The sequence below is a fragment of the Cygnus atratus genome, chromosome 17 (assembly GCF_013377495.2).
Source record: "Cygnus atratus isolate AKBS03 ecotype Queensland, Australia chromosome 17, CAtr_DNAZoo_HiC_assembly, whole genome shotgun sequence".
NCBI lineage: Eukaryota > Metazoa > Chordata > Aves > Anseriformes > Anatidae > Cygnus > Cygnus atratus.
Window position 1 is genome coordinate 3,933,925 of NC_066378.1, and position 16,846 is coordinate 3,950,770.

Here is a 16,846-nt window from a genome sequence, read left to right on the forward strand (position 1 = left end):
ATGATTCTATTTCCTGACCATGATCTGCCACTGAAGACATCTTCCTATGCTGATGCTACCCATCCTTACAGTACCCTGTGCCTCCCTAGTATCTGATGGTGGGACCTATTTGTGCTTTTGTCTTTTCCATTTTCTTCTAAAGACTCAAGGTTGTAGCTCAGAGTCTCTAGGTTTGACACTCATTCTTGAATACCAGTTAGTTAAGAATAAAAGAGCAGAGCCCTTAATCCATTTACTTTTTCTGATGAACCTCTCCCTTCCATTCTCAGTAATATGGAAGTGTATCCCCTTCTTCTAGTTAATAGGGTATCAATATCTTTGACCTGGTAACTTCCACTTATGCCTAACCCAAGTCTTCTCCTCCTATTACCAAAAATCTTGATAGAATCTTTCTGCTCAGCAGAACAAATCTGTATGCAGCTTAGACAAGTAAAAACTTTAATTGCTAAGGAAACAGCCATAAATCCTTTTGATCAACGCACAGAACAGTACAGAAAACATACTCCTTTGAAAACCAGAAGTTCACCAAGGACCTACCCTCTGGTGTGGAAGATTCCTTCCTGCGACTGGAGGGTGGAGCGAGCAGACTGATTGGAGTAGGCTGATGCTCTGGTGAGCGGACTATGGCAGACATGATGATCTGCTGCCTGGCTGTGGCTGGAGTGGATGGATGAGGGTGGTCTGCTATTTTCCGATGAGCAGCTACAGATGAGATAAATATCACTCATCAACATAACCAATATGAAGAACTAGTTCATAGCAGTGGTTCTGTGCAACCATTCAATGGTTGCAACCGGCAGAAAAATGTGTAGCCTTACTGCATCTTCACAGCAGTAGATAAGACTTAAACAACACACTACTGCTCTAGTGGCATACAATTAAAGGCATGTTTTCAGACCAAAAATGTGCGTCTCCTCCAGATTCACCTTTTCTGCTAACTCCTACCTTCTTCGCGAGCAGATCTGAGCTCAATGCGTGTTTTCTGTAGAGCCTCCTCCAGCTCAGCAGAACGAGCTTTCTCCTTCTCCAGTGCCACTTTCAGCTCATTGTATTGCAGGGGAACCTGTGTGGGTAAAGAAGGGTCCTCTTTCCGCCGACTAAACAGGCCCTAGCAACAGAAACACACAGACAACTCCTAACTCCTAGTAAGAGATGGCTTAAACTAGGCAAAGTGAAACTAGCTAGTGGCAGTCCGGCCAGAGGGCCTAATGGTAATTCTGATATAAGTAAGGATGGATTTTTATCTCATACTGGCACTGGAGAAAAAGTGTTGAGATATGGATTAATTTACAGAGGGACAAACATTACCTGTTAATACTTACACCTTGAGTTTCCGAAAGCATCTAAACAGAGGATCTCAAAATATGTAGTTAATTTAAATTCAAAATGACAGAACTGCTTATGACACAGATGTGACAAGCCACATCACCTGACTAATCAACCCTATGCTACAAGACAACCACTCTAGATACAAAGTATGTTCATACACACATACATACTTACTGTTATAAAAAAGAAAAAAGCATGATATAATTAAATTAAAACTCTGTATTCCTACAGCCTCATTGATGTGTAGCTACTGGGTTGTAACCTAAGTATTGTGGGAATAACAAAATACCGGAAAGGCCACGTGAAAGACATTCTGCCTTGTAAAGCTTGTGCTCAGTGACTTGAATACTTAGATGAGGACACATTTGTGTTGCACAAAGAAAGATAAAACAGAATATTTTGAATACACAGCACATAACTAATCACAAAGCCATCATTTAACTCCGTGCCTCAAACCTTTTTCACCCACCTTTTTCTTTTTTGCTGGTTGGTCCATCTTTGCCTGCAGGAAATCAATGAGTTTGGTTTGCTGAGAAATAGTGCCCTCCATTTTCACTTTTTCATGGGAATAGAGAACCTGTGAAACAAACAAACAAATACGTAAGCAATTTCATCCTAATAGTAGAAACAAACAGACAACTCAAGAGGAGAACGGAATTAAAAACAGTGTATTTTGAAGTGTCACACAGAAACAGTAAGCCACATCCCAAAACTCCACATTAAAGAGGAAGCACAGTCCTGCCCACTGTTTCCTCACCCTCACCTGAATGTTTTCCAGCTGATATTCCAGATCACTTCTTTCAGTCTTCAGAAGGTCTGCTCGATCTAGAGCCTCCTGTAGTCCTTGAGTTAGGCGGAAGATGTGATTCTTTTGCAAATCCATTTGCTGCTGCAGCTTTGCCTGCTGTTAATAGGAAAACAAAGGCCAGTGTTTGTTTTTTTTTAAAAAAAAAACTATTACATATTAACATTCCTGGTAAATTAAGCATATTGCACAACTTAAAACTAAACTGACACTTTAAAAGCTAAAAAACTACAATATTCTAGAAGTTTTCCTTCCCTTCAAAATGCATTATGACTATTTCCATGTAGTGTATTGACATTAATTCACAGCAACAGAATTTCTTTCAACTATGTGTTCAAGCTAATTGCTTTTTAAGCATTTTAAAATTTTGTAATTATTAATTGTACTGCACACACATGAAGTAATTTGCATGCCATTTCTCAAGTCCTCTATGCAATCACCAAAAGCCATCTCAGCTGTTCCTAGTAAAAAAGATCTTTCCTATAAACCAGAATAAACTCCTGCCTCTATTCACATGAGATGAGGAAATGTAAGTCCAAACATCTACATCTTTGTCTCCAAACAACAACAGAAAAGAGCACATGATACAACTACTCCTAAATAGTTTTCTTGATGAGAAAATCCCCAAGTATGAAAACCACCAATGCTCAGATATTAATAAGAGCCAGAAATTTTTCACTGCGATTCATAACGAAATTATCAACTCTACAGTAACTTGCCAGTGCCCCAAGTACATCAACGGGTTCTAACTGCCCTATGCAGCCTGCAACCACCTTTCTCCCAAAATCCTCCTCTACAAACTCTTCCCCCACTACCTAGGTTTTGGCCTGCATTCAACGTCTCACTGATATGGTGCAGGTGTGTAAGGTGTGTAACCTTGGATCAGACCTCTGTGAACCCAGCTGAATTATGAAAAAAAGAGCCATGAAAAGCCTCACCTGTGGCCTCCACCCCCCATGCACCCTCAGCACATTGGCTCCAGAGCTGTTTTTGAGCTATGGTCCTTGCCCTTGCTGTGTCAGAACTATTGTGTAGGAATGCTGTGCCTGGGCATGGACACTGCCTTGCAGAGGTGACCTAGGATGTACCTTGTCACTACAGGCTTGTCCAATGATCTCCAGGGCACCGGCTTAACCCAATTACTGTCACCAGGCCTGATCTGGTCTTCTTGTGCGGGTACTGTGGGACTGTGTCTACTGGCTGCAAAGTCCCTGTCCCTGCCCACCTTGCTGGCAGCTCTTGGCTCCCAGCTCACCTTTTCTTGCGCAGCAGTTCACCTTTACCCTCCCTGCTGTGGCCACCCATTTTGAAAAGTTTTAAGTAAAAACAAAACCCCTATCTTAATTCTCCACAGTTGTATATGAGAAGAACAGATATGTAATAACTGCTACCCACACAACTTCCTCCCTTCTTCCCCGCACTATGGAACCTCCTTAAGTTATAACTTGAATTTACAAGGTTACCTCTTCCAGAAGCCTCTGCTTGAGCTCCCTTTCTGTCTCAAGCTTCTGTTGTAAACTGCGTGCATTCATCTCCAACATAGCGTGCTTCTTCTCCAGGTCATTGAGCTAGGCAGGTGGGATAGATGATCAGGACAAGGCTAATAAACAATGTTCCACAATCTTAAAATCCAACTTTACAAAGCATACACAAAAGAGAAATGGTACAACTACCCTTTACTTAGTATAACGGGCTGTGGGGGGACAACAATTTGGTATGTCACTGCTCAAATTAAAAATGTGGACATCAAGTTATTGACGGAATGCATTGTACACTCCTGGGACAGGCCGCTTTTACCTTCAGTCTTTCTCAAAATGGGCACAAGTACAGACTGGGAGACGAGTGGCTGGAGAGCAGCCCTGCAGAAAGGTATCTCGGGGGGGCGGGGGGGTTGGTTACAGGAGGCTCAGTATGAGAGGACAAACTGCATTTTGGGGTGCATCACACACAGCACAGCCAGCCAGGCAAAAGAGGTGATTATCCCACTATACTTAGCATTGGTGCAGCCTCACCTGGAGGTATTATGTGAAGTTCTGGGCTCCACAATAAAAATGTGTGTGTGTATATATATATATATATATATAAAATTTATTTTTAATTTATGAATATAAATAATATTATATATACACATGTATATATAAACATAAAAAATACTGCATCCAGAGGAGGGCAACAAAGCTAGTAAAAGGGCTGGCAGACATGTCCTATGAGGAGAGCCTGTGGACACTTGGTTTGTCTAGCACGGAGAAAAGTAGGCCAAGAAGTGACCTCATTGGTCTCTGCAACTTCCTGAGCAGGGGAAGAAGAGAGGGAGGCGCTCTTCTCCCTGCAAACCGACGACAGGATGTGCAGGAGTGGCACAAAGCTGTACCAGGGGAGGTTCAGACTGCATGTTAGAAAAAAATTCTTTACCATGTGGGTCATCATGCACTGGAACAGGCTTCCGAGCAAGGTGGTTGATGTCCCATGCCTGCCAGTGGGCAAGAGGCATTTGGATAACGCCCTCAATGATATGCTTTAACTTTGGGTTAGCCCTGAAGTGGTCAGGCAGTTGGACTGAATGATCTTTGTAGGTCCTTTCCAACTGAACTAATCTATTCTAAAATGAAATCCCAGGTCTTTGGCTTGAAGACAGAATTCTGCCCTATTGACCTCCCATCTGTGATCTTTAATCTGCCCCAGCACCTTGAAAAAGCTGCTCAAGACCACATTTCTAGAAGTAACATCTCTATAAAAGACAAGTATCTCAGCTAACAATAAAAGTTTCAGGCTGGAAGTTACTTACCTTATCAGAAAGGCTCTCAGCTTTGAGTTTTTGTTCCTTTAGTGCTTGCTGGAGGGCTAGAATCTCTGCCTTGTGTTCTTTGACAGCTAGTTCTACCACCTGGCGAGATTCAGTAATACGCTGATCTGCTCGCACTCTGCATTAAAATGGAAAATGCTGTTACTTAACTCCTTTCTGGGTTTGACCTCTTCCTAGCATGCAGTGGCATCAATAACTTTCAGGGGTTCGCCTCAAATTCAAGATGTTGCTTTATAAAGCCTGTTTGTTGCGACACTTCTATTATATAACCCTGTTCCTGCCCCTGCTAGAAAAGCAGCCTGAAGACCCCACAGTAACAATTTGGAGCAAGGACTAATTTTCCATATAACAAAGTAGAAGAAAAAGAAAATCAAGACTTTTATAAATTGCAGTGATAAATACCATTCCCCTTGAATTGCTCACTTGTAAAGAAACAAAAGGAATAATATTACTGGTGAATGACTATTAACTAATATACCATTTTTAGAACTACCTCACAAGAATTTATATTTAGTTCCAACTCCCATATCCTATTCTAAAAATGCTTTGTAGAAGCTCATACAAGTTAATAAAAACGTGCAATAGAGAGAGAAAAGACCTGCTCTGTTTCTCAGTATCCAGCATCCTCTGCAACTCTCTGACACGACATTCAAACTGAGACTTCTCATCCCCTAGAACGTTTCTCCATGCTTCCCACTGACGCTCTTTCTCCAAGAGTTCATCATTCAGGGCCTCCAAGTCCATTACTTGCTCTTCCAGCATTGTACATGTTGTCTTCAAGGCCTCCATAGTCTAAAAATAAATCCTCCTATCAATTCTCACATCCCACATCAAGCATGCACTTTAAGCTTCAGCCTTACCATTTAACTTACAGTACATGCAAATTGGCAGCAACCATTAGCTGGTAAATCACAACCCATTTATTTCAAGGCTTCCATGCATTCACTTGTGATTGCCTTTAATGTCAGTTCTATCACATTATGAAGATTTTGGAATTGCCAGGGTCACAAACTTAAAACAAATAATTCTAAGTTACAATACCTTTACAATGCTAAATATCTAAATAAAATTGCATAAAAACACAAAGGGAAATAACCAAAAATTTCAATTCATTCAAGTACATGGGGAAGGAAGGCTTAAACAATAATCGGTCCAATCGCCCGTAAAGGCATATTCATTCCCCGCACGCTTTCAGATTTAAAAGAATTTTTAGCGTTTCAGATAATCATCTAGCTCGACTGTGATCCAGATTAATGTTACTTACTTGTTTCTGACTGGTAAGCTGCATCTCTCTCTCCGTGATCTCTCGACGGAGATGATCAACTTCACTTCGCAATTGGACAACCTCATCGTTGGCCCCTGAGGCCTCATCAAGTTGTTTGGACAAGAAGAAATTCTGATTGTTCAGTTCTGCATTGTCTTCACTGAGCTGGTTCAGCTGCTCTTCCAAATCTGTTATCACCTAGAAAGAAAAATATATTAGATTATATGTCAGTGAGTACAGCTTTTAGAAAAAGTATTCTGCTCTTGCAGAACCATTTATTGCCCAGCAAGCAGACAAATACAAGCTGCTTTCTTTTGCAGATTTACACACAGGCTGTATTATAATGGCAGATTTTATGCATGGGAGTGTACTTAGATTAGGAATAGCTTTGTTTCTTACACAAAATGCTGTGAAATTTTTTTGATTGGTTTTAGAGTATAAATATGCTGCAATGCAATTTAACGTGACAGTTCTCTCTCAAATAATAAAGTACTGTGTTGGGAGTCAGGAGTTCTGATTGTATTCTCAGATCTGCTGCTGACTCAGTGTGCTTTTGCCAAAGCACCTCATCTTTTTTGCCTCAATTTCCCCTTAAGTGAAATGAGGCTAACGCTTCTCACAGAGACTTTTGAAGCATGATATTTAAGAAAACTGACTAAGAGGTGCAATGAAGGCAGCATAATCTGATGAATCTTCCTAGAAACGTAGTTTAGATTACTATAAGTAGCACTATATATAGCCAGAAAAAGCGGAAAAATGCAAGAAATATTTTGTCCAAGCAACATCAGCATAGGATTTATGAAGAAAGAAAAAAACATGGCAGCACAACAGACTAATAGAAAATCAGTGAAAAGCAAAACCTCAACAAGCACAATAGCCTTGCCTTTAATGAAGTGGAACCGTCCACTTGTTAAATCAGAATAGCATTAAACTATAATGCTTTAAACCACATTCCCCTTCAATTTAAAGACAAATACAAACAACAGCGGGCCCTTTTCACAGTCCCTTTTCATTTTTATGAATGAAAGGCCATAAACACAGGATGGATGAATACCTGTACCTCTGCCTAACTGAAAAGCAATGTCATCACAACAGAAGGGAAAGGATCCTCAGAATAATCTTGAAAACAGCTTAATAAACAGAATTTCAGAAACAATTAACATTCAACTATTAGAAATATGTTCAAGAGGCATTTTTGCCTAGATGTCAAAGAAAAGTGAATAATGTACTTCATTAAATGGGACAAACTAAAATCCCAGAACACAGTTGGCCACACATTCAAATTTAAATGTTCCAATTTCCTACACAAGCCAAGCACTTAAATATATAAAGCAGTAGAGCATAGCACATACATCTCTTCTCAGCTATCTGGAAAGATGACAACCATTTCTTTTTGAAGAATCTGTAACACATATATTGGCTGCCTTTTACCATGCCTCTCCTAGATCTAAATTAACCGCATTTGATTTTTAAACTGTTGGCAGAAAAAGTCCAACTGCCATTACTCCCTGCTGGGTGAAGGGGAGATTCCCATGTGTTGGGTCAAATCAAAGTGATTTGTAATCTAAAATACAACACTGCTGATGAAAATCTGATCGTGTGGTTGTTCCTTGAGCAGTCCTACTGTTCAAAATATGCATTTTATTCTGTATCATGTGTCAAGTTTTTGACGAACCCAGACTGTATCATCAGGACGTCTTAGTGTCATACTGCTGTAGGGATAAAAGCTTGCAAATGTACTTAAACAAACAAAAAGGAACAAAATGCCTGCTTTTCCAGTGTTTTACCTACCATTCTTACAAATAACATTGTAGATTTCTACTAGCTGTCAGATCAGATAATCACTTTCTTTTTCTTTTACTTTTATTTTTATTTTATGTTTAATCACACCACGTATCTTGGGAATTTTAAGGAACCTGTTATACAGCTACGGTTTCTTCCACTTTCATTGCATATATTAATGCAAGTACTTTCTATAAAGCATATTAAGCTATTTTTGAAATAGAAGAAAGTAGAGATAGGATGGAAACAAAATGGATAAGGTGGCGTGCAGATCTAATACTTCAAACTACTTGACTCATATTTAAAATTAGCTGTATTTCAAGTCAGTTTTATCCCTTTAGGGCTGGAAGCTAAGCTTCCATTGACCTTTATTCTAGGTTCTAAGATTCTGTCTTCTTTCTCTGGACATAACCGAAATTAAACCAAATCACCCGATATTTCACTGTTACATTTAATCTAGTAGGATATTTCTGGAAAATTTCAGACAAAGAACAAAGCAATTAAGAAGGGTTCCAGAAGTAGTAATGTGATCACCTCTCTTGAGGATTTTCCTAACAGTTTATTTATTGAAAATTCCTAAATGGCTTGACTTAAATTTCAAATATATTATAACCTATGTAATGCAATCTAGATAGATAGATTGTATTTATTTATTTTAAAGAGAGATAATTGGTTCTTCTCAGTATAATGTTCATTTTTTCATGGAGAAAGGGAAAATTTATTGACAAAATTTTAAAAAACCTATCTATTGGTATATATAACCCAATATGGTTACAGAATTTATAAATACTGTAAAGCCTAAATGGTGATAGGTAATAGCATCACAGGAAAATGGGGCAAGGTGTGATGTAAATGGCTGTCCTAAGAACCAACAAGGAAGAAAACAGATCAGGAAAGCACATGTGATAGGAGATATCATCTTAGGCATACATATATACAAACTATACCAGAATCCTGTACCTGAAAAGAGTCAATAGTTTTAGGTATTTTTCTTTTTAGTTAAGGAAATCCCCAGGCAAAACAAACAAACAAACAAAAAACTGAGCTATGCTGGAAATAAATTTTTAAGTATATTAAAAGAAAGCCTACAAGGAAACACTACTATATCCACTGTTATATCCTTCTGAAACTCAAAATATAATTACAAAAATCTTCAAATTTAAAGCTTATAAAACAACCAAACACTTGAAAGCTTGGAAAAGCACTTCTAGGCAGTACAGGCAGCCTTATCTGTGGCACTGTATCACCTCTCACAAAGCCACTGAAATTTTCTCCTCCATCTATGTACATCTTCATCACAGCAAATACAGAAGATTGTGATTATAATCTAACTGAACCACGCTAATCTTGACAGACTGTTCAATACATGCCACATCTAAGCACACAACTTATCTTTATATTGGTATAGAAGATGGTATCTCATTCTTAAATATTACGGAGCACCCGAAGCATAACAACTCTTCAGCAAAGTGATTATATTCAGCACAATTCCCTCCCCGCTGCACGGTATCAGAGGCAGTGTTTCCATATTGTGAGATTGCACAGATTCATAGGTATTATACCTGACCCAAAAAACTTCTCCAGGCAGTGATCACAAATTAAATTGTATAGCAGCAGTTCAGGACTGTGATGATTAGGTTTTTATATCAGACAGTGTACAAAATTTAATCCATACACTCCACATGTCAAAACCACAGGCAAAATAATGATGGAAAGAAAGGAAGGAAGCAGTTTTAGAATACTCCCAACTGCAGTTCGCAAGCTTCTCCAAAACCTTATCCAGTTCCTTCAGGAAGACGCCTCAGTTCTCAGATGCCACCGACAAATGTGCAGGAAAATGTTAGGACACAGCAAGGTTAACTGCTTCAGAATGCCATCAGCAGTACGTTCCCTGGGGTTTAATTCGATCTTTAGTACAACCTTAATTCAGAACTTCTAAACTAATGTATAGTTTTACCCTACTCATTTCCACTCCTCCCACCATCACTGAGCTTTACTAGAAAGTTAGCTGTCAGAAGTAAGGAAGAAAAAAGAAAAAGCCATCTCTCACCCCTAAATTATCATGAGAAGAATGTGGAGCAGGCACCAGCTTCACTTCATCTTAACCTATTCACATTTGGACCTGAGATACCAAGCTGTTCTAGCTGAAAATTACCGAGCATCTTAATGACCACAGGCACAGATGCATACTTGTATGCAGACACGCTTGTGTGTCTTCCTGTATGATGGATATTTAATAATCAACTCCTCACTTTCCTCCTCTTTCCATAATCAGAGAACTTCTGCGACTTGAAACATACCTTACACTGTGATAGATCTCAGTCTCCAAAAATTCATCACAGCTTAGCTTGGGGGACATTGCTCATTAGTAGCTGCAAAGCAGGAGGACACTGCATGGTCTGAGTACCCTTCCTTTTCACAACAACTCAGTCTTAAAACATACACTCTCCTGTACTCCTCAGTCCTACTCCTCAGAAGATGAGCTGCCCCTTCCAACCGTGAGCCTTGTCCTCAAAGCACGATGATGTCGTCCATAAAGAAGGCCCCATTAACACCACATCAACACCCTAAAAGTCTCTAACTTTTCGTTAGACTACAAAAACTACAAAGCTCCATTTTTGCCTATAAGAAGCACCTGTCATAACATTTTCTGTGAAATGAAAATCAGGAACAACCCCTCCCAACCAACAGCCAATAACATAAATATATGTACGTGCGTGCATGTATGTATATGTGCAGATATTCTTGTTTGTTTGTTTGTTTTACAAATTTAACTAAGCCATATAAAACTTTTTGCCTGGGTATTAGCCTTGTTACAGCGGGCAAGATCTCTTTAATCCAAGAGATAATTTAGCAAAGTATGTAACATGCCTGAATATAATTTTGGAAGCTCTCAAGAATACGTAAAGATTTTTTCTTGTATGCCAACTAATTGGGCCAATGTGGATCAGGAGCTCACATTGAAATCAGAAGGACTTCGTGCATGACTGAAGTGGTACGTGTGCCTAAGGGTTTGTTGTAGTTTTAATGCCCCACTATCCCATCTCATAGACAAGTGCAGAATCAAGCATGTTAATGCTTATGATAGCAACACAAGACAATCACGAAGGAACCTCAGGGAGGACAGATAAACCTTATTTTAATGGTGAAATCTTGAATAAATGGAAGCGCAACGTCCAATTAGTACTAAAAATGCCATTCTCCTTTCTAGAGTAAAAGCAATAGCCTGTACCTGAAAAAAAAAGGAAGATTCAGGCAGTGGATTCCTGAAATAGCAATAGTATTTTATACTAAGCTGATTGTAAATGATTGTAAATACTTTATGGGATACCTTTTCTTCTGTTTTTTTTTTTTTTATACACATTGCCACCTCCTTACTGAATGTTTTCTTCTCGAAAGAATTCTATTATTTAGATAACTTAGCATCACTTTTAACATCAAATGCGTTGATGATCCAACAAAAAGCCATAATTAAAAGCCAGATGGAAACAACTGACAGAAATGTAAATCTTCCTATTTAAGAAAACGTATTTTATTTCCAGTGTTTTTGCTGATTGCCAGGGAAATAACTTGAATTTTAAAACTCAAATGGATCATATGGCTAATATTTTTGATAGAACAATTCTTTAAAGCTAGGGAACTAGTCCTTCATCCCTCAACAGATTTGCTGGATAAACTATCATTGTGAGAAGATTATGATAAAATATCACTCTTCATGTGTGGCCATGTGCATCTGTATGTGTGTAGAGCAGGTGCTACAATTTGCAATTTTTATTGTAATTATGTATCTTATTATTTTTTGCATAACTGAGGTCTTTGTACAAGAAAGCCAAAGCTAGTATTTTCTTTTTGACCCCAACAGTAAAAAAAAAAAAAAAAAGTTACAAGATGAAACAATGCAGAGCTATCAAAGCAATTAAATATGAATTCAGAAAGACATAAGAAATTAAGACCAACAATATAGCAATGGTCTTTATGTACACACCCCAAAAGACAGCAAATTTAAAACTGAAAATAGGAGAACCTAAAAAAGTATTGACTTGGGTCAGAGGCCTCAGCAAAAGAAAGGACAGGAGTGCAATGAAGGTACAAGGAAAGCAGATGCACATCTGAGGTGTGAGCCTCCTCTATAACTGGAAGCTGCAACCTTTGTAAAGCTAGACTACAGAAGTAGAGTAAGTATTTTTATTTATCTTTTGAACACTAAGAAAAATATCAAAGTAATGCAGTCTTTCAATAATGTGCTTTTTTCCCCTCTCTAATCTTATTTTCATTTTTTCTTACGCTGCCTTGGGTTACTTAATAAGATTAACTAAAAATTAATTCCATACCAGAATTCCATACCAAAAATTAATTCCATACTAAGTTTGCCAGAATAGCTCAAGGAGTTTGTTTCACCTCAAAATGGATGTATTTTCAAAACTTGCTAAAAGAATAAGCCTACTTATTGCTATGCTGCATAAGTAGCAGCATATTACAATTATTCTCTTGAAGTGCTATTTTAAAATGAGTATATATTCTAACCACCTTCAAGTAGAATCAAATGGTCACCAAGAAGTGAAATCTGCATCATATCAGTCCCTATTCAATTAAAATGAGGCTGAAATATCTGGTGAAGGCACCATAATAAACGTTACCTGATCCCTCACTGTCAACAGAAGATTGCCCTATCATTTATCTCAATGGCCCACAGTAAAAAGGATGGACAGCTAGAACTACTTATAACACAGAAAGTTTCTATCCATGGTCAATTAAATTATACATACATTCTCCCAGGCTGGAAAGAGAACGTATGATGAGCATGTATTATTCATGTAGGAACTATTTCATTAATTTCTTATTGATGAAGATGTTTTCTGATGCCTGATCCCACTTATCCCACTAAAGGACATACAATGCACAACACTTAAAAATCTTTTCATGCAGAACATTCAAAGCTCTTGACATTCTTGTAATCCTATGGGTCACTCCTCACTGCTGGAGATTGCTCGCCACACTTATGGAGCCAAAGTCCTACAGTAGTGAGATAATGAGTTACAACCTCTGAAAGGCAGCCTACCACGCAGTGATAAGAAGCTACAGATTTTCCAACGCAACTGGTTTTTGCCTGCGTGGAGATCACATAAGTGTTTTCATAGAAAGCTGTCATTCTTTACAAAGGCCAAGACAGAACAAAAGAACAGAAAATATAGCTATGGATGTAGGATACATGACAACACATATGGAACCAACTTGCGCAAGCAAAGACGACTACAAAAAGCAAAGTTTCTTTTGAAGACTTTCTTTTAGATGGAGGTTAATACATTTTGCTCTACTTCCTCATTCCTTCAATAGAATATAGTGATATTCTATTAACAGAAGTTAAGCACTGCTTAGTGCTGAAGAGTAACTGAGGGAAACAGAATAACTCTTAAAAGATATTTTTGAAAGATGAAAACTTGTCTGTTAGATACTTATTTAGTCCTTTATTTAGTCCTACAGCACAAAAAAAATAGATTTGAGGAAATCACTGGAAGTGGGGAAACAATCAAGATAAAAAAAACAGCAGTTAAGCCTTGCTTACAGGGTGGTGTAAGGAGAAAAAGCCTAAGGAGATCAGCAACCAATGCTGATCCAGAGGATTCAACACTTCTGCAGTTCATGTCATTGGAAGTCAGAAGTTCTCATCAAGCATCATAAGCAAGTTTGAAGTGGTAATCTGCAAGAATACCTACTAATACACAAAGCCTAGGACATCTCTCCTGGACTGATGAAATGAATACAAAAACATGTCGAAAGATCTCAGGCAATGTAAGGTGCAAATCAAGATCCTAGAGTCCTTTCTGCTCTTTGAGCAGATGACCACATGTCATTGCATCATCTGGAACCATAAATTTTCTTGTCTCTTCAAACAGGCTTGAAATCCTCCTTAAAACCCAGAGTAGCATAAATGCTCTCCCATTCGCTCTGGCCTAGATCTACAATGCAGCTCAGGATTTGGACAGGTAGATCTTTTCTCCTTGAGAGTAGAAAAAATCTTTACCTACAATCGTTTTTGCAGCTGCTACACCATTCTTATTAGCTGCACTGCAATGAGATATTTTAATTTTCTTTCTTCTCCAAAAAGAAGAATAGTATCAATTTCGTAATCCAAATAAAACCTCACAAGTGAGGTTTACCTCAAGCCTAAAAGGAATCAAATCCAATCACCCTAGCTCCTACTAACACCTTGAAGACAGGAGTCCGCATTAGTAACTAATGTCATCAAGGAGTAAATAAGTAAGTTGTTTAGTTCCTTATCCTTAATTTCAAAATAATTCAATGATCTGTATTTAATACTCACTGTGCAGCTATTACGAAGGGCTTCAAATTTACGCTGGATTTCATCTCTATGTGCCTAAAGGAGGTAAGAAGTTAATCATCAATTTTTCATACATTAGAATTAGAATCCAACAGCTGTTGCTAAACAAACTGCAGAACAATCTACCAGCAAGCAAAGTTTGGAAGGCAGATGCTGCACACTGTGAAAGCACTCTGTAGTGGCAAAGAACTGATTAGCAAAAGTCACATCCTACTTACTCAAATGCTCCTAATTCTGAACTACTTTAGGAAAATGTACAAACTCAAGAACTGATTATATAAAAAGTTCCATCATAAATGGTCACCTGATGATATATAGATTCCATGTTAAGTTTGTACATTCATGAGTCGCTTTTACTTCCATACCCAGATTAGTGTTTTGTATAAAATAAATACTGCATACAATTTAACGCTTGCAAAGAAAAACTACAATGAAGCATTATGCAAGCTATCCCAAACAGCTCTGCCAATCTACCTGAATCCTACCATAGAGTACCATTTAATCCTAAGCCTCTCTAAGCAGCAGTGGTGAAACACAATAATCAATTCTTTGGAACACAGCATCCAAAGCACTGAAAAGGGCAAATGCTTATTTTAAAGAAAGCAGTATTGCATGCACCATTTTACCTCCTCATTTACAAGCAAAGCATGACAAAGCAAAAGTTCTTGTTTCAGCCTCATGGCCCCTCTCAAAATTCATTTAGACTAACAAAGTGATTTTACAAGTGTATAATGTCATATGCTATCTGAAACCTTAACAAATGAAAGGTCAGTGCACTAGCACTAGTGCACCAGCTACCTTTCTTTATTCGGAACATTTTTGTTAGAGCCAAGAGACTAAACAGGACAAACTCTTTAGCAGAAATCAAATAATGAGAGCTAAAAAATTATCTTACCACAATGTGAAAAATAAAAAAGTATATACAAAAAAATCCGTATCGGAAATTCTCCAAGCCCACTGAACTGGATTATCTTACAACAGCTGGTCCAAAAGCACTACCATTTTGCCAAATTAACAGAAGCAGTAACTGAGTGAACACAGGTCATATACATTCATCTGTTTCGCTGGTGGCAAAGGGTAAAGATATCAAGCACATCATCATCCTGTTAGCAGTGATATTAGGAGTTATGCAAAGCTTTCAGCTGGGTGGAAGACGACCTCAATTTTGAGCAGAAAGAAACCGATGCCAGCCATGTTCTGTTCAGTTTCTCTTACGGCCTGGTATTGCTGCCGTATTTTCCCAGCGCATACCTGCTTAAGAACAGCTCTGCATAATACCTCCATTCACCCACCCAAAGCATCAATCTAATAGAAACACTATCTCAGCAAAGCCTACTATCCCTTCTAAAAAACAGCAATGGCAGAAATATCCAGAATAATAGTTCTGTATCACTGGAGCAAGAGAATGCACGTTTTCAACACTTCAAAATAACTGGATTCGGAGGTCATTGAAGACTGCCTCTTCAATGAGGGTTAGCTGTCAGCCGAAGTAGCAGGTCACACACTTTTCTCCTCTCTCTCCCCCCACTGCCCTGGGAATCCTTTCTGAAGAAAATATTTCTTAGAATCAAGCACTGTGAAAGCATCTTTTTGTATTCAAGAGACAGCAACCAGCAGCATATAATTTAGAATTTTGTTTCCTGGGAGGGAAAGAGGGAGGAAGGAAGGAATATCTTTTTTCCTTTATATCATTCACACACCTCACCAGAGACTGCAGGATACAGGTGACAATTTTTAATGAAATAAAATTAGGGTGGAATAAAATTAGGGTGTTGTTACCATTATTTTCATAGGATCTTTTTTTTTTCCAAAGCAAGTATAAAGCAGGTTAACTCATAGAAAGAAATCATCAAATCATTTATGATCATCAAGTACCTTCAAACTCGTGATAAATTATTTAAATAAGTAAATAAGAGAGCAGAACTCTGTCAATAACAACTTCACATGCAACTTTCACCTCATCACAAAGCAATAACGCACTTGCAGAGTCGAGCAGTTTTGGCACCAATCAACCACTACTAGGAAGCATACATATGGTTAAAGATAATAAGAGAAAATTTGACATTTTAGCCATTCCTGCCTCTATTAACACAAGGCATAATTCATGTCTTCTTCTGAAAATTAAAAAAATTATATAGTAAAAATCGATATTTAACCTCATTATGAAATGTGCACCTAAATAATTCTAATCGAGTGCCAATTTCAGGGCTCACCGTGAGAGCTTGAATCTCTTCCTCTGCCTCAGCTGTAGTCTCCTCTAGTTCAGTTTTGGCTTCACGGAGCTGATTCTCCAGGGCTGTCCGTGCAGCCTGCAGCCCAGTAATTTGAGATTCCCGCTCCTGGAGTGTCAGCTGCAATTCCGTCAACTGCCTTTTGAGTTCCAGCTTTTGTTCTTCGTGCTCTAGACCAACCTGAAGAATGCAAAAGCAGCATCCAGATATAAGTTACTAACAAAGAAAATACAGGCAACGTAATCTCATTTCAAACCTCACTTTAGGATGACATTGCCGTTTCTATCCCAAA

The 16,846-nt window shown here is 38.3% G+C and overlaps 1 protein-coding gene across 3 annotated transcripts in view; it reads right to left on the bottom strand.

The window, feature by feature from the left end:
* CIT (citron rho-interacting serine/threonine kinase) overlaps positions 1-16,846 on the bottom strand; it is a 74,630-nt gene that overhangs the window by 15,925 nt on the left and 41,859 nt on the right. For 2 of the 3 annotated variants that reach the window (XM_035556787.2, XM_035556788.2), the window contains exons 22-31: positions 16,537-16,734; positions 14,306-14,359; positions 6,202-6,399; positions 5,536-5,729; positions 4,920-5,055; positions 3,598-3,702; positions 2,093-2,233; positions 1,799-1,906; positions 946-1,108; positions 538-702 (exon numbers count right to left, since the gene is read on the bottom strand). In XM_035556787.2, coding sequence (XP_035412680.1) covers positions 538-702; positions 946-1,108; positions 1,799-1,906; positions 2,093-2,233; positions 3,598-3,702; positions 4,920-5,055; positions 5,536-5,729; positions 6,202-6,399; positions 14,306-14,359; positions 16,537-16,734 — 1,462 coding nt within the window. The remainder of the gene's footprint in view (positions 1-537; positions 703-945; positions 1,109-1,798; positions 1,907-2,092; positions 2,234-3,597; positions 3,703-4,919; positions 5,056-5,535; positions 5,730-6,201; positions 6,400-14,305; positions 14,360-16,536; positions 16,735-16,846) is intronic. The other variant, XM_035556789.2, reaches the window with a different exon arrangement.